The 20505-nt window shown below is 35.6% G+C and overlaps 4 protein-coding genes across 7 annotated transcripts; 2 read left to right on the top strand and 2 right to left on the bottom strand.

Annotated features, from left to right (window-relative positions):
* Positions 1–794: 794 nt before the first annotated feature.
* LOC127266234 (uncharacterized) lies at positions 795–6428 on the top strand. Its single transcript, XM_051296413.1, has 8 exons — positions 795–1085; positions 1918–2086; positions 2528–2580; positions 3771–3858; positions 3973–4724; positions 5208–5705; positions 5787–5843; positions 5921–6428. The coding sequence occupies exons 2-8, from the start codon at positions 1921–1923 to the stop codon at positions 6182–6184; spliced, it is 1878 nt and encodes a 625-aa protein (XP_051152370.1). The 5' UTR covers positions 795–1085; positions 1918–1920; the 3' UTR covers positions 6185–6428.
* Positions 6429–6524: 96 nt separating this feature from the next.
* On the bottom strand, positions 6525–12493 carry LOC127266235 (uncharacterized). 4 transcript variants are annotated; one of them, XR_007842106.1, is made up of 4 exons: positions 10981–12493; positions 8499–9413; positions 7343–7425; positions 6525–6869 (listed from the first exon to the last, which is right to left on the bottom strand). XR_007842106.1 is itself a non-coding variant. In XM_051296414.1 (2 exons), the coding sequence occupies exons 1-2, from the start codon at positions 12390–12392 to the stop codon at positions 9599–9601; spliced, it is 1428 nt and encodes a 475-aa protein (XP_051152371.1). In that variant the 5' UTR covers positions 12393–12493; the 3' UTR covers positions 9453–9598. The 4 variants fall into 4 exon arrangements, 2 of the variants coding, with proteins under 2 accessions (XP_051152371.1, XP_051152372.1); XR_007842107.1 differs by lacking the exons at positions 6525–6869; positions 7343–7425 and having other exon boundaries at positions 8594–9413; positions 10773–12492; XM_051296414.1 differs by lacking the exons at positions 6525–6869; positions 7343–7425; positions 8499–9413 and adding an exon at positions 9453–9614.
* On the top strand, positions 8338–8697 carry LOC127266268 (auxin-responsive protein SAUR50-like). The gene has a single exon (XM_051296454.1). The coding sequence runs from the start codon at positions 8338–8340 to the stop codon at positions 8695–8697; it is 360 nt and encodes a 119-aa protein (XP_051152411.1).
* A 2292-nt stretch (positions 12494–14785) lies between the features above and the next one.
* On the bottom strand, positions 14786–19175 carry LOC127266218 (adenosine kinase 2-like). The gene is made up of 12 exons (XM_051296377.1): positions 19011–19175; positions 18657–18710; positions 16690–16736; positions 16547–16578; positions 16336–16437; positions 16116–16180; positions 15953–16029; positions 15767–15864; positions 15611–15681; positions 15448–15514; positions 15181–15364; positions 14786–15088 (listed from the first exon to the last, which is right to left on the bottom strand). The coding sequence occupies exons 1-12, from the start codon at positions 19091–19093 to the stop codon at positions 14946–14948; spliced, it is 1023 nt and encodes a 340-aa protein (XP_051152334.1). The 5' UTR covers positions 19094–19175; the 3' UTR covers positions 14786–14945.
* Between the last annotated feature and the right edge of the window lie 1330 nt (positions 19176–20505).

Raw genomic sequence — 20505 nt, 5'->3', positions numbered from 1 at the left:
AATTAAAAATAAGTTTTAAAAAGAATTTAAAAAAATAAAAAATAAATAAAAAAATCCACGTGTCCGCCAGGTGTCGCTGACCTGACGGATCACCTCCGGCGAGCTACGCGGGCGTCTCCGGCGCCGGAGGACTAAAGCATCGAAAATTTTTCACTTATGGGACTAGTTTGCGACAGACTCCACTTACGGAACTAAAATGATAAGGGGGTCCAATTACTGTACTAAAAAAACAGTTTATCCAAGATAAAAAGTAGAATAAATTTTTGCTAAAAAAAAAAACAAACATATTTTTATGATATTAAAGAAAAGGAGAATAAGCATTTTTTTTTATAACAAAATTTTATTGATTAGTATAAATTTGTTAGATAATTTTGATAAAATAAATAAATGTTTTTATAAAAGTTAAAAATATTTTAATATTTGAACATGAATTAATCTAATAAAAAGAATATTTACAGTGTGTTTGTTTGGGGGTTTGAATTTTAAGTTGAAATTTGAATAGTAAAAATTTTGAATTTGAATAGTTGTATGATGTGATATAAATAGGTGTTGATGTGATGTTTTGAATGTAAAATTTATTTTTAGTATAATATAAAAAATAAAAAATAGATGTTTGATTTAATATTTTTTGAAAAAAAAAAAAAGAAAAAGGGGTGAATAGTAGATATAAAATCTAATACCCCCACACAAACACATCCTTAAATAAAATTAGTCAAAAGAATAAAAAGAATACATTAAATTATTTTGGAAGTAGGAGTATAAATTAAATTAAGTAAGAAAATAAAAAGGCGAAGGAGTCGAAGGGGAGGTGCTGTTACGTGTCACCGTCAGACGCACAAACCTCCAAGATTACAATAACTGCGTATCGCCACGGCGGACGCCAGACCCACTTTCAAATACAGCTTTGGATCACCTCTTTCGAGTCCGTCGAATATGTGGCGTCACTATACCATACCTACTTTTGCTATTCTGCCGCGATCTTTCTGCTTCTCTCTCTCTCCCTCTCTCTCTTAGTCGCATCGCCCCCCGAACCAACTGACACTCTGAGTTGGAGCCGGCCACGACCGGCGGATTGGACCGCTCAGGTTGCTTTCGTCTCCTTCTCAATGCGATTACTGTTTTGTTTCGGTGTATTGCGTGCGACGTTGCGTGTTTAATTTCTCCATTTTGGTTTGCGTGGTTTTGTGGACATTGCGCTGATATCTGGTTTAGCGGATTGGAAAATTGTGTTGGGGTTCTGTTCTGTTTGATTCGTAGGGTTTCTCTTTGTCGATTTTTATTTTGTGGTGTGACGGTGATATAGCGTCTGAGATGAGATGTTTGTGCGGACGGGTAGATGGTGGGAGATTGTGCGGAAGAGTCAGGCGTATTGCCAAATAACTGATCGCCTTGATTTGTTTATCTAAGAATCGGCTATGGATGAGCAAATGTAATGAGAAGTGCGTGTTGTCATTTAGCATGTATTTAGTCCTTTTTCATTTTTCTTATCTATTTTGGTCTGATTGATACTGATTTGAGATCAAACGGTATATTAATTATATTTCGTTGGAAGAAATCCATTCATGTATCCTTTTGAATGAAAAGTTTGGAGTAACCAGAGTTTTTTTTCCCCAGGGGTTTTGCTTCCTTTGAACTTGGGCACAATTAACAATTGATTATATGCAAATATCAAATTTTTTAGTTTATTTTTTGGTTTAATTTGATTTTGTGAAGAGAAATTGCCAAATTGGGAATATATACTGGAGTAGAGTGCAGTTGTGAGCCTATACCTTATGATTGGATTTTGAATTCTTTTCTGAATTCTCGTCGGCAGCAAATGTTGGCTCCTACGAAATAAATTATCTATCGATTATTACGTTCTTGCACAACCAGAAAGTTAAATAGAATGCTTTTCATAATATCAACAATATTTACCAGGTCATGGAGAATGGACCTCCTACTCCTGGATTGGATGATGGGACAATTGATGTCGAGCGTCTGCTTGGGGAACCCCAAGATGGGCATGAATCAATGGATAGTATGATCTGTTTTAATGAGAAGATTCAAGCAAATGGCATGGACATGGAAGATGTTTCCTGCAGTTTTGGTATAGCTTAAAATTTAGCAGTGTGAACTCTACCTTGCTACTCTAGGTGACAAATTTAATAAATTGCCACCTAAAAGAGTGTGAGTGGTAGCAGGGAATTAAAAACAATCTTGTTAAACATTTTAGTCCTAAGAAAACTTGATGGAAGAAGAGCTAAAAAAGATCTCTTGTCGCAATGACAACTGATACCATGATACTTTGACTTAGATTCAAGCTTTCTGGTAGGTCAAAAGTCTTGCATTCAGTTGATATCCCCAATATGTATGTAGTTGAAATGATTTTGATCATTTGTTTAGGTTTTTAATATGTTTATATTCTAGCCTTTTCATTTATTTCGATATTCTGCTTTATTTCTTCTCTGATTATCGTGTGTCTGGTGTTTCTTCAAATACTTGCTGGAATGTATCCTGTGATTTCTCATCAATCTGTCACATTATGCAGGTTGCACAGATGCTGCAATTGCTCGGGAAAGGAAAGACATTCTCCGTGGAGAAGTATGTAATGATTGGCTGTTCATTCTTTACCAATGATTAATGCAGATGTTTCTAAACTGCAGATAGTTTGCATATCACCCTTTCTTATCTCTTGCCGTATACGATCTAATGCTGCTGGCAGAGATTCCTATAAAATGTGAAGCAAGCTCTTGCATGCTGTAGCTAATTTAGTTACACATTTGTCATTTGTTTCTCCTTATTTAGTATATGAAGTTGCATAGTCATAAGCACATTCATTATTGGGCATAGTTTGCCTTTGTGCCATCCTCAATATAAGGACTTAAGCGGATCTTACTTATTTGATTTTCTATGGTAATTGGTACTTGAACTTTGTGCATATAGCATTTGGAATAAAATAGTTCTGCTTGCGTATTATTTTTCTATTTCAAGTATCATTCTTAAATGTATCTTGTGACAATGCTACATCATTCAGCTCCTTAATTCTTGTGCACGCTTCATGTGTGTGCCATTGTTAGTTTAAGATCTTAAGCAAATATTATATGATTATGTTGATTGGTACTTCAGTAATATCATTTTTTACATATATATGTTGAATAAAATAGTTCTGCATTCTCTTTTTGTCTTTTCTATTTCAAGTATATTTTCATTGCATAAATTAAACTAATATCTTTTTGGACAATCTAAGCTCTTCATTGATTCTGATTCTAGCTTATGCATGAAATATTGTTATGTGCACCTTCCTCTTATGTTTCTCCTGTTTGTGTAAGCAAATTCTCAACAGCACAAGAACTTCCATGGGTTAAGATGTATCTCTAAGCGCATGCATTTGTGCACTTCAGGATGCTTTGATTTTTTTGAGGTGATAGGCATATACTACAAATTTATGGAACAAATATGGGCCCAAGTACTTTTCTTGATTTGAATATCTAGGATATACACATGGATGCAATATTTCTTCGTGCTATTATAGTTTATAATTAAAGGTTTTATAAACCTTGAAGATATTCCAAATTTACAGGAGTTGAAACCAAACTCTTTTGAGTTGAACAAATGATATTTGAGTGAATTTTCTTGAACTTTATGTTACTGCCGCAATAGGAGTTAAAACACTCATGTAGTACTTTTTTGTATTTATTTTATATGGGATAAGACGAGTAAAGTATGAAACACTTCATTTTTCTCCTTTTATAATGCCATTTTTATCCAATATGATGGGGCACCTTCTGTAGGTGCTTGAAGTAATGCCCAGTGAAGTTGAAGCTGGATATTACCGATTGCATAGTGATTTCTGTAGCATGGGAGAAGATTACCTTTTAGGTGGGTATCCAGTCCTGGTTTTCAGTTATCTATTTATTTTGACTGGCATGTTGTATCAGGTATAATTTCCCTCAGTTGATCACTTGGAATAATAACAAAGGAATGTTTCATCAGGTTCAGGTGTTGATTTTGATGAAGGTATTACAAATTTGGGATATGGCTCAAGTGGAGGTTTTCCTGCTGCAGTTTCAGACAATCAGATGCCAGTGTCCAGTGCTGGTTCTGATTCTGCTTGGAAATCAGATTTATTTAGAATAACAGAAGAGCCAGACTGCTCCAATGATCAATTTACTGTTCGGAGCTCTGAATTAAGTGATATTCCTAATTGCCATGACTGTCAAATGCGGGTTGAGGAGAAACCTTCAGTCTCACATCGATTTACTTCAAGAACTATTGGCAACTATAATAAAAGTTCAAGTTGTTCTTTCCGGGAAACCTTATCTGATGAGAATGGTGGTAGACTGACCCCATTACGTCAGATGCTCTGCAGTCAAAATGTGCGGAACAATCATGAATTTGAACTGACTGACCAAGAAGTTAAGACTAACACATGTGATGGACACAAGGAAGAAGCAAAGTTGTCTGTTAAAGCAAGTGGTATTGATGACCTCACTACACAAAAGAGATCACGGAAACCAACACAGAGGTACATCGATGAGTTACCAGACCCTTTTTCAACATTTTCTAAGAAAAGACGATCTTTGGCTGTTAAGGAGAAACCCACTGTAGTCAAAGACAAGAAGAAGTGTCCTATTGGATCTAAAGAGCTAAGGTTTCTTGATGAAGAGTCTTCAGTCAAAGCCATTCAAGTGCCGTTTGCTTCTTTAGTACATAAAGAATGTCCAAAGGAGCAGGTGAATGATTCGGTGAGATTTATAACAAGATATTGTTACTGCATTACAAACACAATTTTTACCCCTGGTGTCCTTCTACTTCTCTTTTTTTTTTTGAACCTGTAACTGATCTTGTGAGTTGTCTATACTATGACCTAGTTGCACACTTGCTAGGCATTTCTCAAATTTTGCAAGTGTGGTTTAAGTCTGGAAAGTGGTTTCAGCACTTTCCTATATAATTTTCTACTTGTGGCATTTGGTGTCATCCTAGTCTTACAAGGTTTGAGTTCCATGTTAATATGCTTGAAGTATTGATTGCTCCTTCCTACTCCTGCTTGAAGTACTGAAGAGATTATAGAATACTAAAGTATCCCATTTTTCTGTAAAAGCAGCAAAAAGAAAATGGCTCTTGATTTCTTTCTAAGTTGCTTTCTTGTTTTTTGTGCATCTGTTCTAGGAGCCGTTGAAAGTTGTTGGGAATTGTAATTGTTGAATGTTAAAAATGAATTTGAACAGGTACAGCCTGTGGATAGCAGAAAATTGATGCCCATATCAAAATGTAAACGTGTTACTCCAGAGAATCAGAATGAAATTGTCCCTGCAGCGCGTCCCAAGGTAAAGGATTATTGTGCTCCAGCCCAGAAAAAGAGGGAGGCCTGTGTAACTACAGTTTATAAAAAGAAAAGGAATGGCCGGATTACAGCAGGAAGTCAAAAGAAATGGGTTAATTGTATCATCGATGATGGTCCAAAGAACAGAAATGACAATGCTGCAGTAGTGAGTCCGAAGAAAAGGGAAGAGCATTTCTCAGCAAAGCCACAAAAGAAAAGAGACTGTCTTGATGCTGAGAGTCTTGAAGAAGCCAATGGTCGGAGGAAGCATCATAGATTATGGACTATCTCAGAGGTTAAAAAACTGATTGATGGTGTCGCCCAATATGGAGTTGGAAGATGGAGTCGGATAAAGAAGCTTTTCTTTTCTTCATCTGCTCATCGGACTTCTGTTGATCTCAAGGTAGGATGATTTCTCGAGCCCTCTCCGGACCACAGATGAAGAAGTATCTATGTAACATGTAGCTTTATGGGATCTGTGCAGGACAAATGGCGAAACCTTTTGAAGGCAAGCGGCATTCAGGAACAAGGCAGCCAGCAGGTTTGTCGATGTCCCATTCATGCATTATAACACGAATATATTTTATTAAGGCGCCTCATCTGTTTAATGTGGGGCAGGGGGAGAAGAAACGAAGTGTGGCCTGGCGCCCTCTTCCCAAGTCCATCCTACGCCGTGTGTGTGAACTGGCAACCCTCTACCCTTACCCAAAAGGGCAGAGGCCCAAGATCGGGGGGCATAGTAGTAATATTATTGTTCGAGATTCTTCTCCGGACAGAAGTGGTGATACTATGGTTCGGGATTCTTCTTCTCCAGACAGAAGTGCTGATATTACGCTGAGCGACTATAGAAGGATCCTGCGGAGTATAAATGGGAACGAATGACTAGGTAACTGTATACAATTTTCAACTGCACCTCCACCACCCCGTGAATTGTCGCAGCCTACTGCTGTTGAGTCTGAACATTGTGCTGCTGAGGGAAATGAGGGGGGCTTGTTATTTAAACATTTGGGACTGATTTATATCTTGTTCTATCTATTGATAATCGAATGTAGTAATGACTGATTTGGCGTTTGTTGACAGATGATCATCATTCTGGATTTTAGTGTTTCTTCTTACTTGAATCTAATATCCCTTGTTCCTGAGTACATACATACATACATGCATTTAAAGTTGCAAGTATTGAGTCTCTAGGATACGATACGATACGCCGCTGCAATTTGAATGGTAAATGGTAAATGGAAAGACCACACACAACACAGCCAGCCTTGACTTGTGGTCGATTGACTTGAACACGTCAGGTTTGGAGAGTTGTTTTCTTTAAGACATTTGAGTATCATCCAGTATAGTATGGGCTTCATTGACCAGCCCAGAAAGTATGCTATGCTAGGATGAAAAGAAGACGATGATAGATGATATGCTGGCTTGAGGTGTCAGCAACATGCAACATGTCTCCTAAGTACAACATGGCCCTACCCTTCCCTACCCTACCCTCATGTGCTTTATTAGGGGGGGATCCCCACTCTCCTCTCTCTCCAACCACTAGAATTTCTTCTTCCACGTCGGTCCTCTGCTAAATATCCCATCCCCACTTTCACAGTTACAAGATTGTTGGAAACATTATAACGAATGGATAATAATTATTATTATAATAATAAAATAGCTATCTATGTGGATAGATGTGTCTGTGCACCCAACCTCACCTCACCCCACCCCACCCCACCCCACCCCACAAGGAGGTGAAAGAAGCAGAGAGGAAGGCAGGCATGTCCTCAGTAGATGGGGGATGAATCACTTGGGATCACGGCTGGCTGGCTGGCTGGCTGGCTGGCTCTCCCTCTCTCTCTCTCTCTCAGTGATCATTCATTCATTCATTCATATAGCCAATACTACTACAAAGGTTTATGATCTATCACATCAAATCATCACCATCATAATACTTGCTACCCATCTTCATCCACTCCCCTCCCTCTTTCAATCAATATCTATCATTTATCGACACAAAAACCCAAGATGAATGAATTCAAATATTTACAAACTTACTGAGCGGTTGAGCACCCATGATGGCCATGATCATGATCATGATCGGGGCTTCTTATTTGTGTCCATGAAAGCTTATGCTGCTACTGCAAACACACACACAGTATCATATATCACTCACTCACTCCACAAATATTTCAATCATATTATCAACTGCTAATTAACTAACATACATAAAATAACGGGAGGGGAGGAGGAGGGATGTCATGTTACACACATTCAAACCTGCCTCTTAACAGTTGATTTTGTGAGAGAGAGCACAGCCACGTGCACACTCAACCTAATGTTCAAAACCCCACATCATGGGACAACCACCAAACCCTTTTGCAGCCTTCTCTCTCTCTCTCCCTCAAATGTGTGTTAAAATTTCTAATAGCACACTATGCCAAATAAGGTAGTACATAAGTATCTATCTCATCTCATCTGATCCCCATAATTATTGAAGGTGTTCGAGAAGAACATTGCAATAACCACACTATCTATTGGTAAATTCCAAATTCTGGTTGAGAACATCAATGCAGCAGCAGGAATATATATATATATATATCAAGTCAATAAAATAAATGAGTAGGATGGATAACCACGTGGACTTGGAAAAAGCTACATATATATATATATATGTGTAGTGAGTAGTGAGGGAGTGGTGAATGAGTGATGATGCACACATATTATTATATAGAATATTAACTCACGGTTCGTACAAATTCGTATGAAATGAAGATGCATGCCATTGCCAGGTAAGAGACATATCCAGCAGTGTTATTTATGCACATACAGACAGGTGTGTGAAAAATACCTGCTACACAATTATGCCAACCATCTAATGTTCCCTTGCCTCCCCTTTTATATCAACCCCGAGCAATTTCTAGTTTCCCACCAACTACATGCTCTACCATACCAAAGCTCACTCTTGCTCTTCTATCTCACACACACACACACAGAGGATGAATATTACGAGAGATAGGTTTGTAAAAGCATGCATAAAACAATGGAGAAGAATGGGATGCAGAAACATGGCTCATGCAGCGTACAAAGTGTGTAGTAAATGGTCTTTTTGGACTTCACTTGGAGAAGGCGACGTTGTTCCAAGTGATGTCCCAAAGGGCCATTTGGTAGTGTACGTGGGAGAATATCGCAAGAGGTTTGTGATCAGTCTTACCTTACTGAAGCACCCGCTCTTCCAGGCATTGCTGGATCATGCTAGGGAAGTGTATGGTTTCACAGCTAGCTCGAGACTTTGTATACCCTGTGATGAGACTATCTTCCTCAGAGTAGTTCAATGTGCCAAATCCCAACCATGTCGACAACTTCCCATCTGCTTGAGGGAATTCTTCTGCAACTCCTGCGGCAAGATTTAATTCTTTGCCATTTTAACCCTTGTTAGTAAATATGGATAAAATCAATAGCCTATTGTAGAATCTATTCAAGTGTGGTATGTATTAACTAATAATATATCATAACGAAGCTGTAATCACAAATAAATTATCCAGTGACAAAGAGGCCATACTATTAGATCCATCAAATAAAAATGTTATTGCATATTAATTCGTCAAAATTTGTAGAACAATACATTTTTCTCAAGGAGGGGGGATAAACTGGGGAAGAAAAGCTCTTTACTTACATGAACATGAATGTGATAAACTCACATAAAGGCGTAACTGAGATGCATTCTTTGTGCTTTAGAAGGAACAGCAATAATATTTTCGCACTTCCAGATTTCAACATTAATTTCAAATGAGCTTCTATTTCAAAACCAAAATTTGAAGAGTAGGGATTATGAAAACAACAACCGTCACAACAAAACAAAGGTGAATCCACAGAGCATCATAAATCCATAAAAGTTACGGAATTCTATCACACACATAATGGATCAAACATAATGCAGGTGAAATATTAAAAGAGGCCTGCTACAATATGGTCCCTTGGTCCCTCTCCTCTTGATTTCGATTGTATTCTTTTTTGAGCTATGTTGACTTCCATTGCTGACCAATTATTACTACCTTCTGCTCATTCTTCATCTATAATTTTGCATTCTCCAAGCGAACTTTTTGTGTTTGCCTGATTCTTCGCCAAACTAAAAGCCAACAAGAAATCCAAACAAACTCACCTTGTTAGAATGCGATCGTAGCACAGGCTCCTACCATAAAGAGAGCACATGCTAGGCTATAACATTATAAGGAATAAGAGAACAGTGATGGAAACAACACAGGATAAGTACACATTTCTTGATGTAGAATTCTCTGGCTCCTCTTACTGGTTCTAGCTGCTCAGATCTCTGGTCATATATTATATGATATGAAACAGCTGATTCATATTAAATGAGTAAAAAGAGATACAGAAGAAAATTTAGGCCAGCCTCATACAAAATATGTTGTCCTACATGATAACTAAAGAGAGCTAGACATACAAAGAATAAAAACTAAAGAAATCTGGATAATTACATATATGATATGTTGATACCTTCCCCCAATTCGTAACATTGAACAGAAAACTGAAAACCCATAAGAAACCAAGCTGGAAGCAAATGGAAAACTCTAATAGGTGCACACGGATAAGCAACATAAAAGATTTAACAGACAAGGTAACACTTTTAGTGAATCTACATATCCATCCGAGTAAGATGCAATTGAAATGATAGAATACTTTCTAGCTTCATCCCACTTTGTCGTCACATAGGCATATAGATCAGAAGAGCATCCTTTTTTTCCCTTCACTTAATTTATGCTTTACACATTTCTTATGTCATACCATTCAAGAATGTAACAATGAAATTATTTCATTCAAGGAAAATGATTATTATTCCCCCTTTGTCCATGACATTACAAAATTTTAATAGATTCCAAAATCTTCTTCTACGTAGTGAATAAGGGAAAAAATTTAGGATACTACTCAGGTTATCTAAGATCAGCCACCTAGAAGAATACAGACAATCATACAACTAATAAAAGTGCACTATAAAGTATAAATCTTGATGCACAGGCACTGAACACAAACAATGGTTATTCATGGAAGAAAAAATTCAAAGCAGTTCTTGAAGCAGCTAGCCTACAACAAAGCTCTCCCATAATCAGCAATGGTATGAGGCTTGCAAAATTAATTCATCCCAGTTTTTTGAGGTTAGGGTATACAAACAGCATTTTGTTCAAAAATGTAACAAAGACCTCAAAGAAAAATTATAGTGCAACGCCGTAATCTAGCTGATCTACAACTTCAGTAATAACTAGCTAATCATTGTGCATAGGATATCGTGTAAAAAGTAGAAGGTATTAAATGACCTGTCATGTCATTCATATAAAGGCTCAGCAAAATAACGACAAGAACATGATGCAAAGTTACAGTACCAAAAACAATAAATTTTTTTAAGACCAAAAAAGGTAACGGCTAGGAAGCTGTATACACATGATGAAATATGTGGAGATTTACAGTACACTACCTCTTTGCAAAGTACATCGAAAGCACAAATGGTGGCAGCACCAAACAATGGTAGAACTATTTCACATTTGTTGTGAATTGAACAACAAAAGCACCAAAAACATTAATACTATTTCAGCATCATAACTGAGGAGTTATCACAAGTTTTGGCACCAGAGATCATGTCCCCAAAAGATGTTCATTGTTTAACAAATTTTGTCGAACATCACCTAGCAATCTCAACAAGACGTTCCAATTCTCTTCGTCCAAATGTCCTTCCAAGGGAAGCATCATCCTTATGCCTAGCTGCAAAGTAAAAGATCAGCCACGCCACCATGAAGTACACCTCCATTAACGACTGAATAACCAATGTCGAAACCTCTCCAAACATCTTCCTCAAAATCCACCTCCCAACTGATCCACAAATGATTGCTTCCAACCACCTTATCTCAAAGGCAGGGCAAAATAATGCTACCAACATATGACAACCTTCCTTAACAATCTCCCTACCACCTCTCCTCGAATCCACAATTGCAACCCACGAATCCACAGCAAAGATAAAACCAAGCATCAAATCACTCAAGAACCACACCACAATGAACCCAGAACTCTCCCACTCGTGCCCTACTACCCAAGGTGCAACATTAGCAAACGGCATAAACTTCATCCTCAAAAAAACCTTGAAAAACACATACTGATCTTCAATTTCCCCGAAAAAAAATATCCCCATCAGCTGCGCAAGAGCATCCCTAACAGCCCATTTCATCAGAATAAATCCGGACAGCCTCTTGAGCCCCAGATTTGATCCATCCCAAAAGGTGCGCCAGAAGGACCTGTACTTCCCGACCAAATGATCCACCACTTTGAGGAAAATTATTCCATTAACCCAAGTGTAAGCAACTATGAACGCCAAGACAACGTAAGCATAAGTGGCGGACAAAACGCCTGCTAAAATAACCAAGGAAGTCGCATCACGATGCCCCAACTCAAAACCCTTGATCAAGAAATCTAAATCTACGACTGCATTGCTATCATCCAATCTGCTCTCCACAAATTTTCGTTCCTCATCTTCCAGAACCGTGACATTCTTCCTGAACTCCGGCTTGAAACTAACACCGCCAGGTTTGACAACTTTAGGGAAAGAAACACCGTTATCGATGACGGAACTGGAAAAGCCGTAATCAGGGTTGAAATCGGAGAGAATGAAGAAGGTAGCGTTGGGAGGGGGCTTTCTAGAAGAGGGGTAGAACAGAGAGCGGTCGAAATCGGAATCTCCGGAGAAGAAATCGTCGTCGAGGGTTCCGACTCTGGAGAGATGCAGAAAAGCGCGGCGGCGACGATTGTACGGAGGCTGATGGCGAGGGTGGGGGTGGGGGTGGAGATGGGAGGGGGCGGAGAAATCGAGGCGAGAGAGGAGAGATTTGAGGGAAGGGTCGCGGTCGATGAGCGAGGAGAGGTAGTGAGAGGCGCTGAGGACGTTGGAACGGAAGGTGAGGAGGAGGGTGGAGAGGAACACGAAAGTGACGAGGTGAGAGTAGAATACCGAAGCCGTGTGCTTCAGGATTTGTGCCGTGGTCGTGTGGCGGACGATCGGCGGCGCCGGAGGCGGCGGAGGAGGATTGCCGTGGTGGTGGTGGTTCATGGCGGAGGAGGGTTTGCACGAGGAGGAGGAGAGAGAGAGAGAGAGAGAGAGGAGAGAGAATTTGGGGATTGGAGAGGAAGGGGGTGTTGTGTAGTAACTTTGATTGCTAATTGGTTAATTAATTAATTTAATTATTATAAACTGGAATATGGCAAAATTAATTCACAGCGGTCGACTCGTACGTACTACTATAATGCTATGGTATTATTATTATTATTATTATTATTAATGGATCGCATAGTTAATCAATTTCACATTAGTGTTTAAAATTCATGATAATTGAGTTAGCTATGTTTGCTTTGAGTCAGTCAGTCAGTTATGTTGTTGTTCATCTTTCCACTGCTCTTTTACTTCTTCTTATCCTCAGGGTAAATATGTATGTATGTTTGAGTTTCATTTGTCTTGTCTTGTTCTCGCACACGCAAACAAAGCAATTTATATATTTATGTATTTTTTAAATAGTAGTTCAATGAAATATATATATTTGAATAAACATTATGTGATAAAGAAATTAAAAATGAAAAACAAAGAAAAAAATTCAAATTATATATGAAATTATTAATTAGTCAATAATAAAATATACGGGTGTATTTGTTTTATATTTTGGTTTGAAAGAATAGTTTTTATGTGAAAAAATAGAAAATTATGTAAATAATATATAAAAATAATAACTGTGTACTATATTATTTTTTTTTTTATCCCACACACAATATTTAAATTTTTTCATTACTCTTCGTCTCACCAAATTTGTCTTTTCTTTTTTGAAAATATAATTATACAATTAAATTACATTTTAAATTTAATAGTCATCTGAATCTTACTTTATAATTATTATTATTATATCATAATTATTTCAACAAATATATTTTTTTAATTACTTATAATTATATATTTTTTTAAATTCTTGTATCTAAGTGGACAAATTTTGTGGAACAGAGAGAGTAATTTTTTGGCTAAATGTATTGGAAAATTTTTAGTAAATGAACAATCACTGCCTATTGAGTTACAATTTATTTGCTTGTTTATGTTTCTATCATTTTATTTGCTAATTGTGGATATAATTTCCATATTTTTTTACTATTTTATAATTTATATTTATATTTATTTTTTTATAAAAAAAATGAATATAAGAAAATTATAAATATTTAGAAACATCTCAAAATAGAAATACTTAGCAAATAAATTGAAATATAATAATTAATAATAAAAAGAAGAAATTCGAATAAGCCCTAAAATTATAGACTTCAAATATTATCAAAATTATAATTGAAAATGTAAATATTGTTCAACTATAGCCTATTTGAATTTCATTATTACTCCCTCCGTCCACTTAGAAGGTTGACATTTATTTTTTGCGTGTTGATCTTTAAATATTAATTATTATATCAAAACGCAGTACAAATTACGAAAAAATGACAAATATATTTATCAGTGTCTTATAATATAAATATAAATATATTTTTAATGTTAAATACAATGACGCAAAAAATAAATATAAATTTATTAAGTGGACGGAGAAAATATTATTTTTACCTTAACGTGGTTGTTTGCTTTTCTTAAATGAAAGTAAATAAAATTGAAATGAATACATTTAGGGCTTGTAAAGTCAAATATATAGTACTACATTCTTTCTAATATGCATTGATATCAAATTTGAGAGTATTTATAGTCGGGCGGTAAACCCTAAAACCTACCTTCCAAAATATGTACAGAGTTCTTTTTTGGGATGCCAATAAGCTTAGCCTAACTTCTTCACAACATATTTTAGTTATAAGTTTCTGTTTATAACCAAATCAAAGCTATGAATATTTTAAATAGAGATGGCAATGGGTAGAGTATGGGTATGGGTATGGATCGGGTCCAGTCGGATCCCAAACTCGACCCGAATATACAGTTGAACATGAGATTTGAATCGGATTCGATTATATCCGAATTTGACTATATTCGGATCCGATCCGAACAATACCCGAAAAGATCCGACAAATCAGAATTTTTTTTTACAATTCTTAAATTTTAATTTAAAATTAGATCCGAATCCGGATCCGAACTCGACATATATTAAAATTTATATATTTTATTAAAAATATTACTATAATAAAATAATAAAAGATAAATAAATTAAACTTAAAACATCTTTTTAATATAATTTATAATATTAAAAATTAATTTTTTCATATATATACATTAGTAATATATTAATTGGGTCCAGGTCCGAATAGAGTCCACCAATTGGACAAAAGATTCAATCTGGACCCGGTAAGGATAAATACCCGACCCGGAGCCGATATTCAAATAATTAAATCGGATCCTAAATAAATAGGTGGGGTCCGAGTCAGGCCTCGGCCCATTGCCATCCCTAATTTTTAATTCAAATTCAATTAATCGAATTTCAATTATAGGTGAACAAAAGGGCAATACATATTATTATATATAGCATACACACACAACAAAATCAGGAGGGTTCTTTAGGCACATACATAACATAACATAAGCAACAACAAAAATAAATGAGCAGCAACGTAAGGTTCCCAAAAATAAAACTCACCGTAACTGTCAGTGGTAATCAGGCTTGGGAGGGTATGTGCAGCCAGACCTCTGGATGATCACATTTGCTGCATAACAACCTGCTCTCACGCACACTTCAACCTCTTTCTCAACCACCATTTCGGACAAGAAACCTCCCACAAAGGCATCGCCTAATATGACATATAACACATGCAAGCATTTTAATTAGATCGTCGCAATACTGGATTGAAATGAATGAATGAATGCGTCGATCCACACACACCTGCACCGTTGGTATCCACAAGTTTTTCTTTTGGGAGGGGAGCCAAGGGAAATAATTTCACCTTCCCATCCTCTGCAACCACTACTGGATCTGCACCTTGAGTTATCACAGTAATTCTTTTGCGAGTCCCCGAAGCCTTTGGCAGCTGCGAAATCTTCAGAGCTATTTCTTCCACGTTCTCTGTCTGTTCAGCTCAATGGAACACAGGTGCATTTTAATTTTAAGCTTTACAAATGCATATATAACTGAAGAGATCGAAAACAATACCTCCCAACCATGGGCCTTGGAGAAAGTTCTTGCTTCTGTCTCATTTCCAAAAAGGTAGTCCACATATCTGAAACCCGGAAAATATATATATATATATATATATATGGCAGGGAAATAATTCAGTACCACCACAACCTTAAATAATCGAGATAAACAGCCTTACGGAATCAGTTGGTCCTGGCGATCCTTGAAGAACTCACAGATAAATGGAGCAGAAAGGTTTGTACAGAAAACCTACGTACATGTGATGTGAATGAATGTTTAGGAAAAGTGTAGCATTAAAGTCGGCAATGCATAGCGTAATCAACAGAGTTTTAACCTTGTTTTTAGCAGCTGCGTGCTCGGCAACAAGCATGATAGAGTCGGGTGAAACTGTGAGGAAGAATCCAGCAATGTAGTAGTATTTGGCCTTCTCAACTGTTGAAAGATGGATGGATGAGAGTATGTTTCCAATTAAGCAAGTTTAGCTCAACAAGTAAGTATACACTGTGTGTGTGGACCATACCCAATGCCCAATTCTCTGCCTTCTTCAAATGATCAATTTTGTAGCAATTGGCAGCAGACAAATTGGCAACAAGGGACCTGGAATATATATATATATATATATATCAATCCATTCCTTTAGTTAATAACAAGATAGTGTGTGGCCATCTTAGAAGGAAACTTACCTTTCACCTCCAAGTACACAAACACCACAAGTACCAGTTGGAGATTCATCTTCATGATAATGAACCTATATTACACAACCATACCAAAGATGAAAACTTTAGTAGCCATCTATAAGAACTATCTTCTCTCTCTCTCTCTCTCTTACTGCCTACAGGTAGGTAACTATACAGAGTATCTCAACAGTTATAATAGTGAACAGGGATATAGAGAAATACTTACCTTGACACCAGCTTGCTGTGCATTTTTCTTCATTTCCTCCCCAAATTTGTCCTTTCCGATAGAACCCATGTAGGCAGTGGCACCAGGAATTTGTAACATCCACTATTGAAAAAACAATTTAAACGTCAATACTGGTGTTTGGAATTTTGCAACTAATGCCACCGCCTGTAACAATAATGAGTTTGTTTATATAGAAGAACGCCATGTGTACCTGGGCAACTCTGATTGAATTTTGAGTAGCCCCTGTGATATTAAAACAACTGTGTTACAAAATCTAGGGGTCATACTAAAGTGCATGCAATGTATTGTAATATCCAATAGGAAACACCTGCTTTCTGATGAAAATTCCATTACCTCCAGCAATATACTCTACATTGTGCTTGGAAGACAGTTCTTCATACCTGAATAATAGTAGTAGTATAATTCATCTTGTCACGCTAATTTTACAACATTATAAGCCCATATTATTCTCTAACTATATAGCTATAAATACATTTTGCATAGGACCATGCTTCCTATTACACCTCTTATATGAGTGTCATTAAAAACAATCATATAAGGCCATGTTTACTATTTTAGGGTATATGCAATTATTTCATCTTGATGTGTTAATTAACGTACAAAGATTTGGTGTATTTGATTACCACTTCACTTCAAGTAGACACTATGTTTTGGGTGTGTTTGAGTTTGATATTAGGCTCTCATTTTATTTTAATATTTTCCTAAATAGATTCTAATGAATAAAAATACGTACATATACATATATATATATATTCAAAATTATAATTTTTTATAAAATTAATTTATGTTAGTTATGTATAAATATATATTCCTTCTGTCCATAAATTAAAGAATAATATTATTTAAATGGTAGTTGATAGTATTTTTATTTAAAATATTTGTATCATTTGTGTTTTAGTTTGATTTAATAATATTGAAGTAAATAAATGTAAGTTTAAGAGTATTTATAATATGCAATGTAGTCAAATCTACTACACAAGGGTTGATGTTTCTATTTTTGTCTATCTCATATAATTTGTTTTTTTTTTAAATATAATTATACATTTTAATTACATTTTAAATTTTAAATTTTAAATTTATATTTAATTTTAATTAAACTATTTAATTATCTTAATCTTAATCTATAATTATTTTTATTATATAAATATTATTTTTATTAATACACTTATTAATTATATTTTATCTAAATCTCGTGTCTACAGTAACCTGAACATTTGTTTGGGATGAAGGGAGTAAAAAGAATAAAATATATATATATATATCTTGTTACGAGAACAACAAAAATGACAAAGTGTATACTTTATGATAGAACCGTATTTTTTATCTATATGTAGGAAAAATTGCAAAAAATATTATCATATATACTTCATTATCACTTTTGTCGTATATTTATCTTACTGATAAAATACATATCACATGTTTGCAAAGTCGTTATTTTTATCATTTGACCGCGTGTGATCGCGCATGCTGTGAACGTCACCCGCAGCCAAATGACATAAATAACGCATTTTGCAAAAATCTAAAATATATTTTGCCAAAGATAATTAAAGAACAAAAATGATAACGGTGTATACACTATATATTTTACAATTTTCTCTCTATATATATTATATAAAATTTTACTCTTTATAAAATAATATCTATATTGTATACCTTTTATTGAGATATAATTTTAAAATAATTAAAAATATTTTAATTTTTTTACAAGAACATGTAGTATTATATTATAAAGCAAATACCATTAATTATATAAATCTTTTCCAACTGCAATTTGAACCAGTAACCAAACACAATCCAAAGTAGTCTAAGTCTAACTTATAGTTCAAGAAGCTTACATGAGATTTGGATTAAATCATCCAAATTAATTAAGATACACTTTAGATTCATAATAATAGTTTAATTAAACGAGATAAATTAGTGACCATAATTTTGAATGTTCTCCAAAACCCTAAACGTACGAGATTATACTCTCAAGTCTCAACTTATTAAATTTTATGCATGTACCGGGCATCCATTTCTATCTAGAAATGATACAAAATTTGGTCCTGGTTTTAATTGAGCCAATTGAGCCAGATTCTCAACTGAAAGTTACTACCGACCACCCCAAAGAGACACCACACCATGGCTTGATCAGAAGAAGAAACTAACTATCAAGGCAAGCAGAACATAGAAGCAAGAGCAAATCAGTTAAACAAATTGATTCAGAATTTTACTATTCTATTTTTTTTTTCTCCAAAATATAAATCAAATAATCAGGTTGCAGAGTACACTATGGAACAAATTGAACAAATACTACTCACATAGGTTTGTGCTTTTCGTCGGCTAGAATTGCATCGTTCAGGCGAAGGCCATACCTGTCAACCAATAGAAATTAAATTACCTTCAGATTATCCGCTCCACTTCATCAAATCAGCACAACTCATCATGAAGATTGTCCAAACTACAAATTCGAAATCAGAGATCTACGCAAACAAGCTGAAGACGCACTATTCATCCGATAAAACAGGTAAGAGAGCAACACAATCGACACCACGCACACACAAATCTGTCAAAACTAAAACCTCACTCACGAAACGCCAGATCTAAATCTAAAATACGAAGCACCAAAATGTCGACAAGTGCAATTTGAAACGAGCAGCAATCACTAAACTTACTTGTCTAAAAACTCTTGATCCACAACGGCGGAAATATCCAGAAGTGGATTGCCCATCCCAAGCAGAATTCCTTCGTAGTCCATTGCCGCCTCCACGAACAATTCGAGATCCAACTGTGACTGTCTTTGAGCGATATGCTTGAGTGGTGGAGGCGCGCGAGTCAGGCAAAGCAGTTGAGCTGCTTCAAATTGAATATATATAGTGCAGAAGTACGATTGGTGGTGGTAGTTAGGGGTAAAATCGGAAAACATTTTGGACGGCTAAGATCAACTTATTGCGTAGCAGAAAGGCGCTGATCGCCGTCGGATCTACTGTCCCAGAGAATCAGGTAATTTGGCACGCTCTACGTTTTAGGTGAACGGGGTATAATTTTATTTAAAATAAATAAATTTTCAATTTTAATTTTAATAAATTCTCACGAATGTGTTAGACAAATTTTGCGTATAATTTGATTTTTTAATAGTATAATTTAATAAATTTGAGATATATAATTAATGAGTTATTTTTTATTTCATTGATAACGTTTTTATATAGAATTCACCCACCCACTTATGAATATATTCATTCACTTTTAGTCCCGACAATGGACAAAGCAACTGATGGACTAGGACATATGATTGGTGAGAGGTCCGGGAATTGAGGTCCAGTGGGAAACCAAGAACTATCCAATCGCGTACTCCCACCTGTCCAACACGAAATTTTAAACCAATGAAATGCCGAGGGTTGCATACTTGCATTTGGTTGGAGCGGTAGTTTTGTAATTTAAAATTATTAAATCTTCTCTTCGTCCTCTGCCTATATTGGTAATATATGGTAAGTTATAGAGGTATTTTTAATATTAGTAAAAAGTACGATTACTATAGATATTTTATTATGAACGGATAAAAATAAAAAAATTAATAAATTATTAAAGGAACAAATAAAGTATTTATAAAAAAATATTATTACTGTGATAAACAAATGATACACATCACGTCGATGTGCATTGGAATGGACGGGCAACGTGACTCATTTTACACCAGTATTGGTATTCCTTATTGCCTATAAATATGGGATTGATCTTTCAGTTAAAATTCATTCGAAATAAAAATTCTATCTACTTCTACCCCCCTCACACTCTCTTTATATATATATTAATACATACATATATTATTATAATATATAAGTAATCATTACATACATATATATATATATACTTACACGCCGTACATCTATATTATATTATTATTATTTATAACACGTTATCAGCACGATCAGCTTTTCCGGCACGAATATGAAGTCACGTGTCAAAATACACATTATAAAGAAGACAATATTTGCCTAATTGATAGTGCGACTACGCACACAATATTGAAATACAAAAGGCATTTCTCCCACCTGAAGTTGGGAAAATCAAAAGTCAGCACAATAAGTGGCAGTGCAACAATTGAAGGCTCTGAAAGAGCCCTTATCTGTTTCCCCGAAGGAATCAGGCTCGAAATACAAAATGCACTGT

This window comes from Andrographis paniculata, unplaced genomic scaffold (assembly GCF_009805555.1).
Source record: "Andrographis paniculata isolate CXL003 unplaced genomic scaffold, ASM980555v1 Contig75END, whole genome shotgun sequence".
Taxonomy (NCBI): Eukaryota; Viridiplantae; Streptophyta; class Magnoliopsida; order Lamiales; family Acanthaceae; genus Andrographis; species Andrographis paniculata.
Note: the sequence above shows the minus strand (reverse complement) of the source record. Positions and strands in the feature narration are given on the sequence as shown.

Coding starts and splice junctions, on each gene's coding strand:
- LOC127266234 (XM_051296413.1), top strand. CDS start 1,921: ATGGAGAATGGACCTCCTACTCCTGGATTGGATGATGGGACAATTGAT. Junction 4,725..5,207: donor AGGAGCAGGTGAATGATTCG/GTGAGATTTATA, acceptor GAATTTGAACAG/GTACAGCCTGTGGATAGCAG. Junction 5,844..5,920: donor AGGAACAAGGCAGCCAGCAG/GTTTGTCGATGT, acceptor AATGTGGGGCAG/GGGGAGAAGAAACGAAGTGT.
- LOC127266268 (XM_051296454.1), top strand. CDS start 8,338: ATGGGATGCAGAAACATGGCTCATGCAGCGTACAAAGTGTGTAGTAAA.
- LOC127266235 (XM_051296414.1), bottom strand. CDS start 12,392: ATGAACCACCACCACCACGGCAATCCTCCTCCGCCGCCTCCGGCGCCG.
- LOC127266218 (XM_051296377.1), bottom strand. CDS start 19,093: ATGGACTACGAAGGAATTCTGCTTGGGATGGGCAATCCACTTCTGGAT. Junction 16,579..16,689: donor TGTAGAGTATATTGCTGGAG/GTAATGGAATTT, acceptor TTAATATCACAG/GGGCTACTCAAAATTCAATC. Junction 15,515..15,610: donor CGCCAGGACCAACTGATTCC/GTAAGGCTGTTT, acceptor TCCGGGTTTCAG/ATATGTGGACTACCTTTTTG.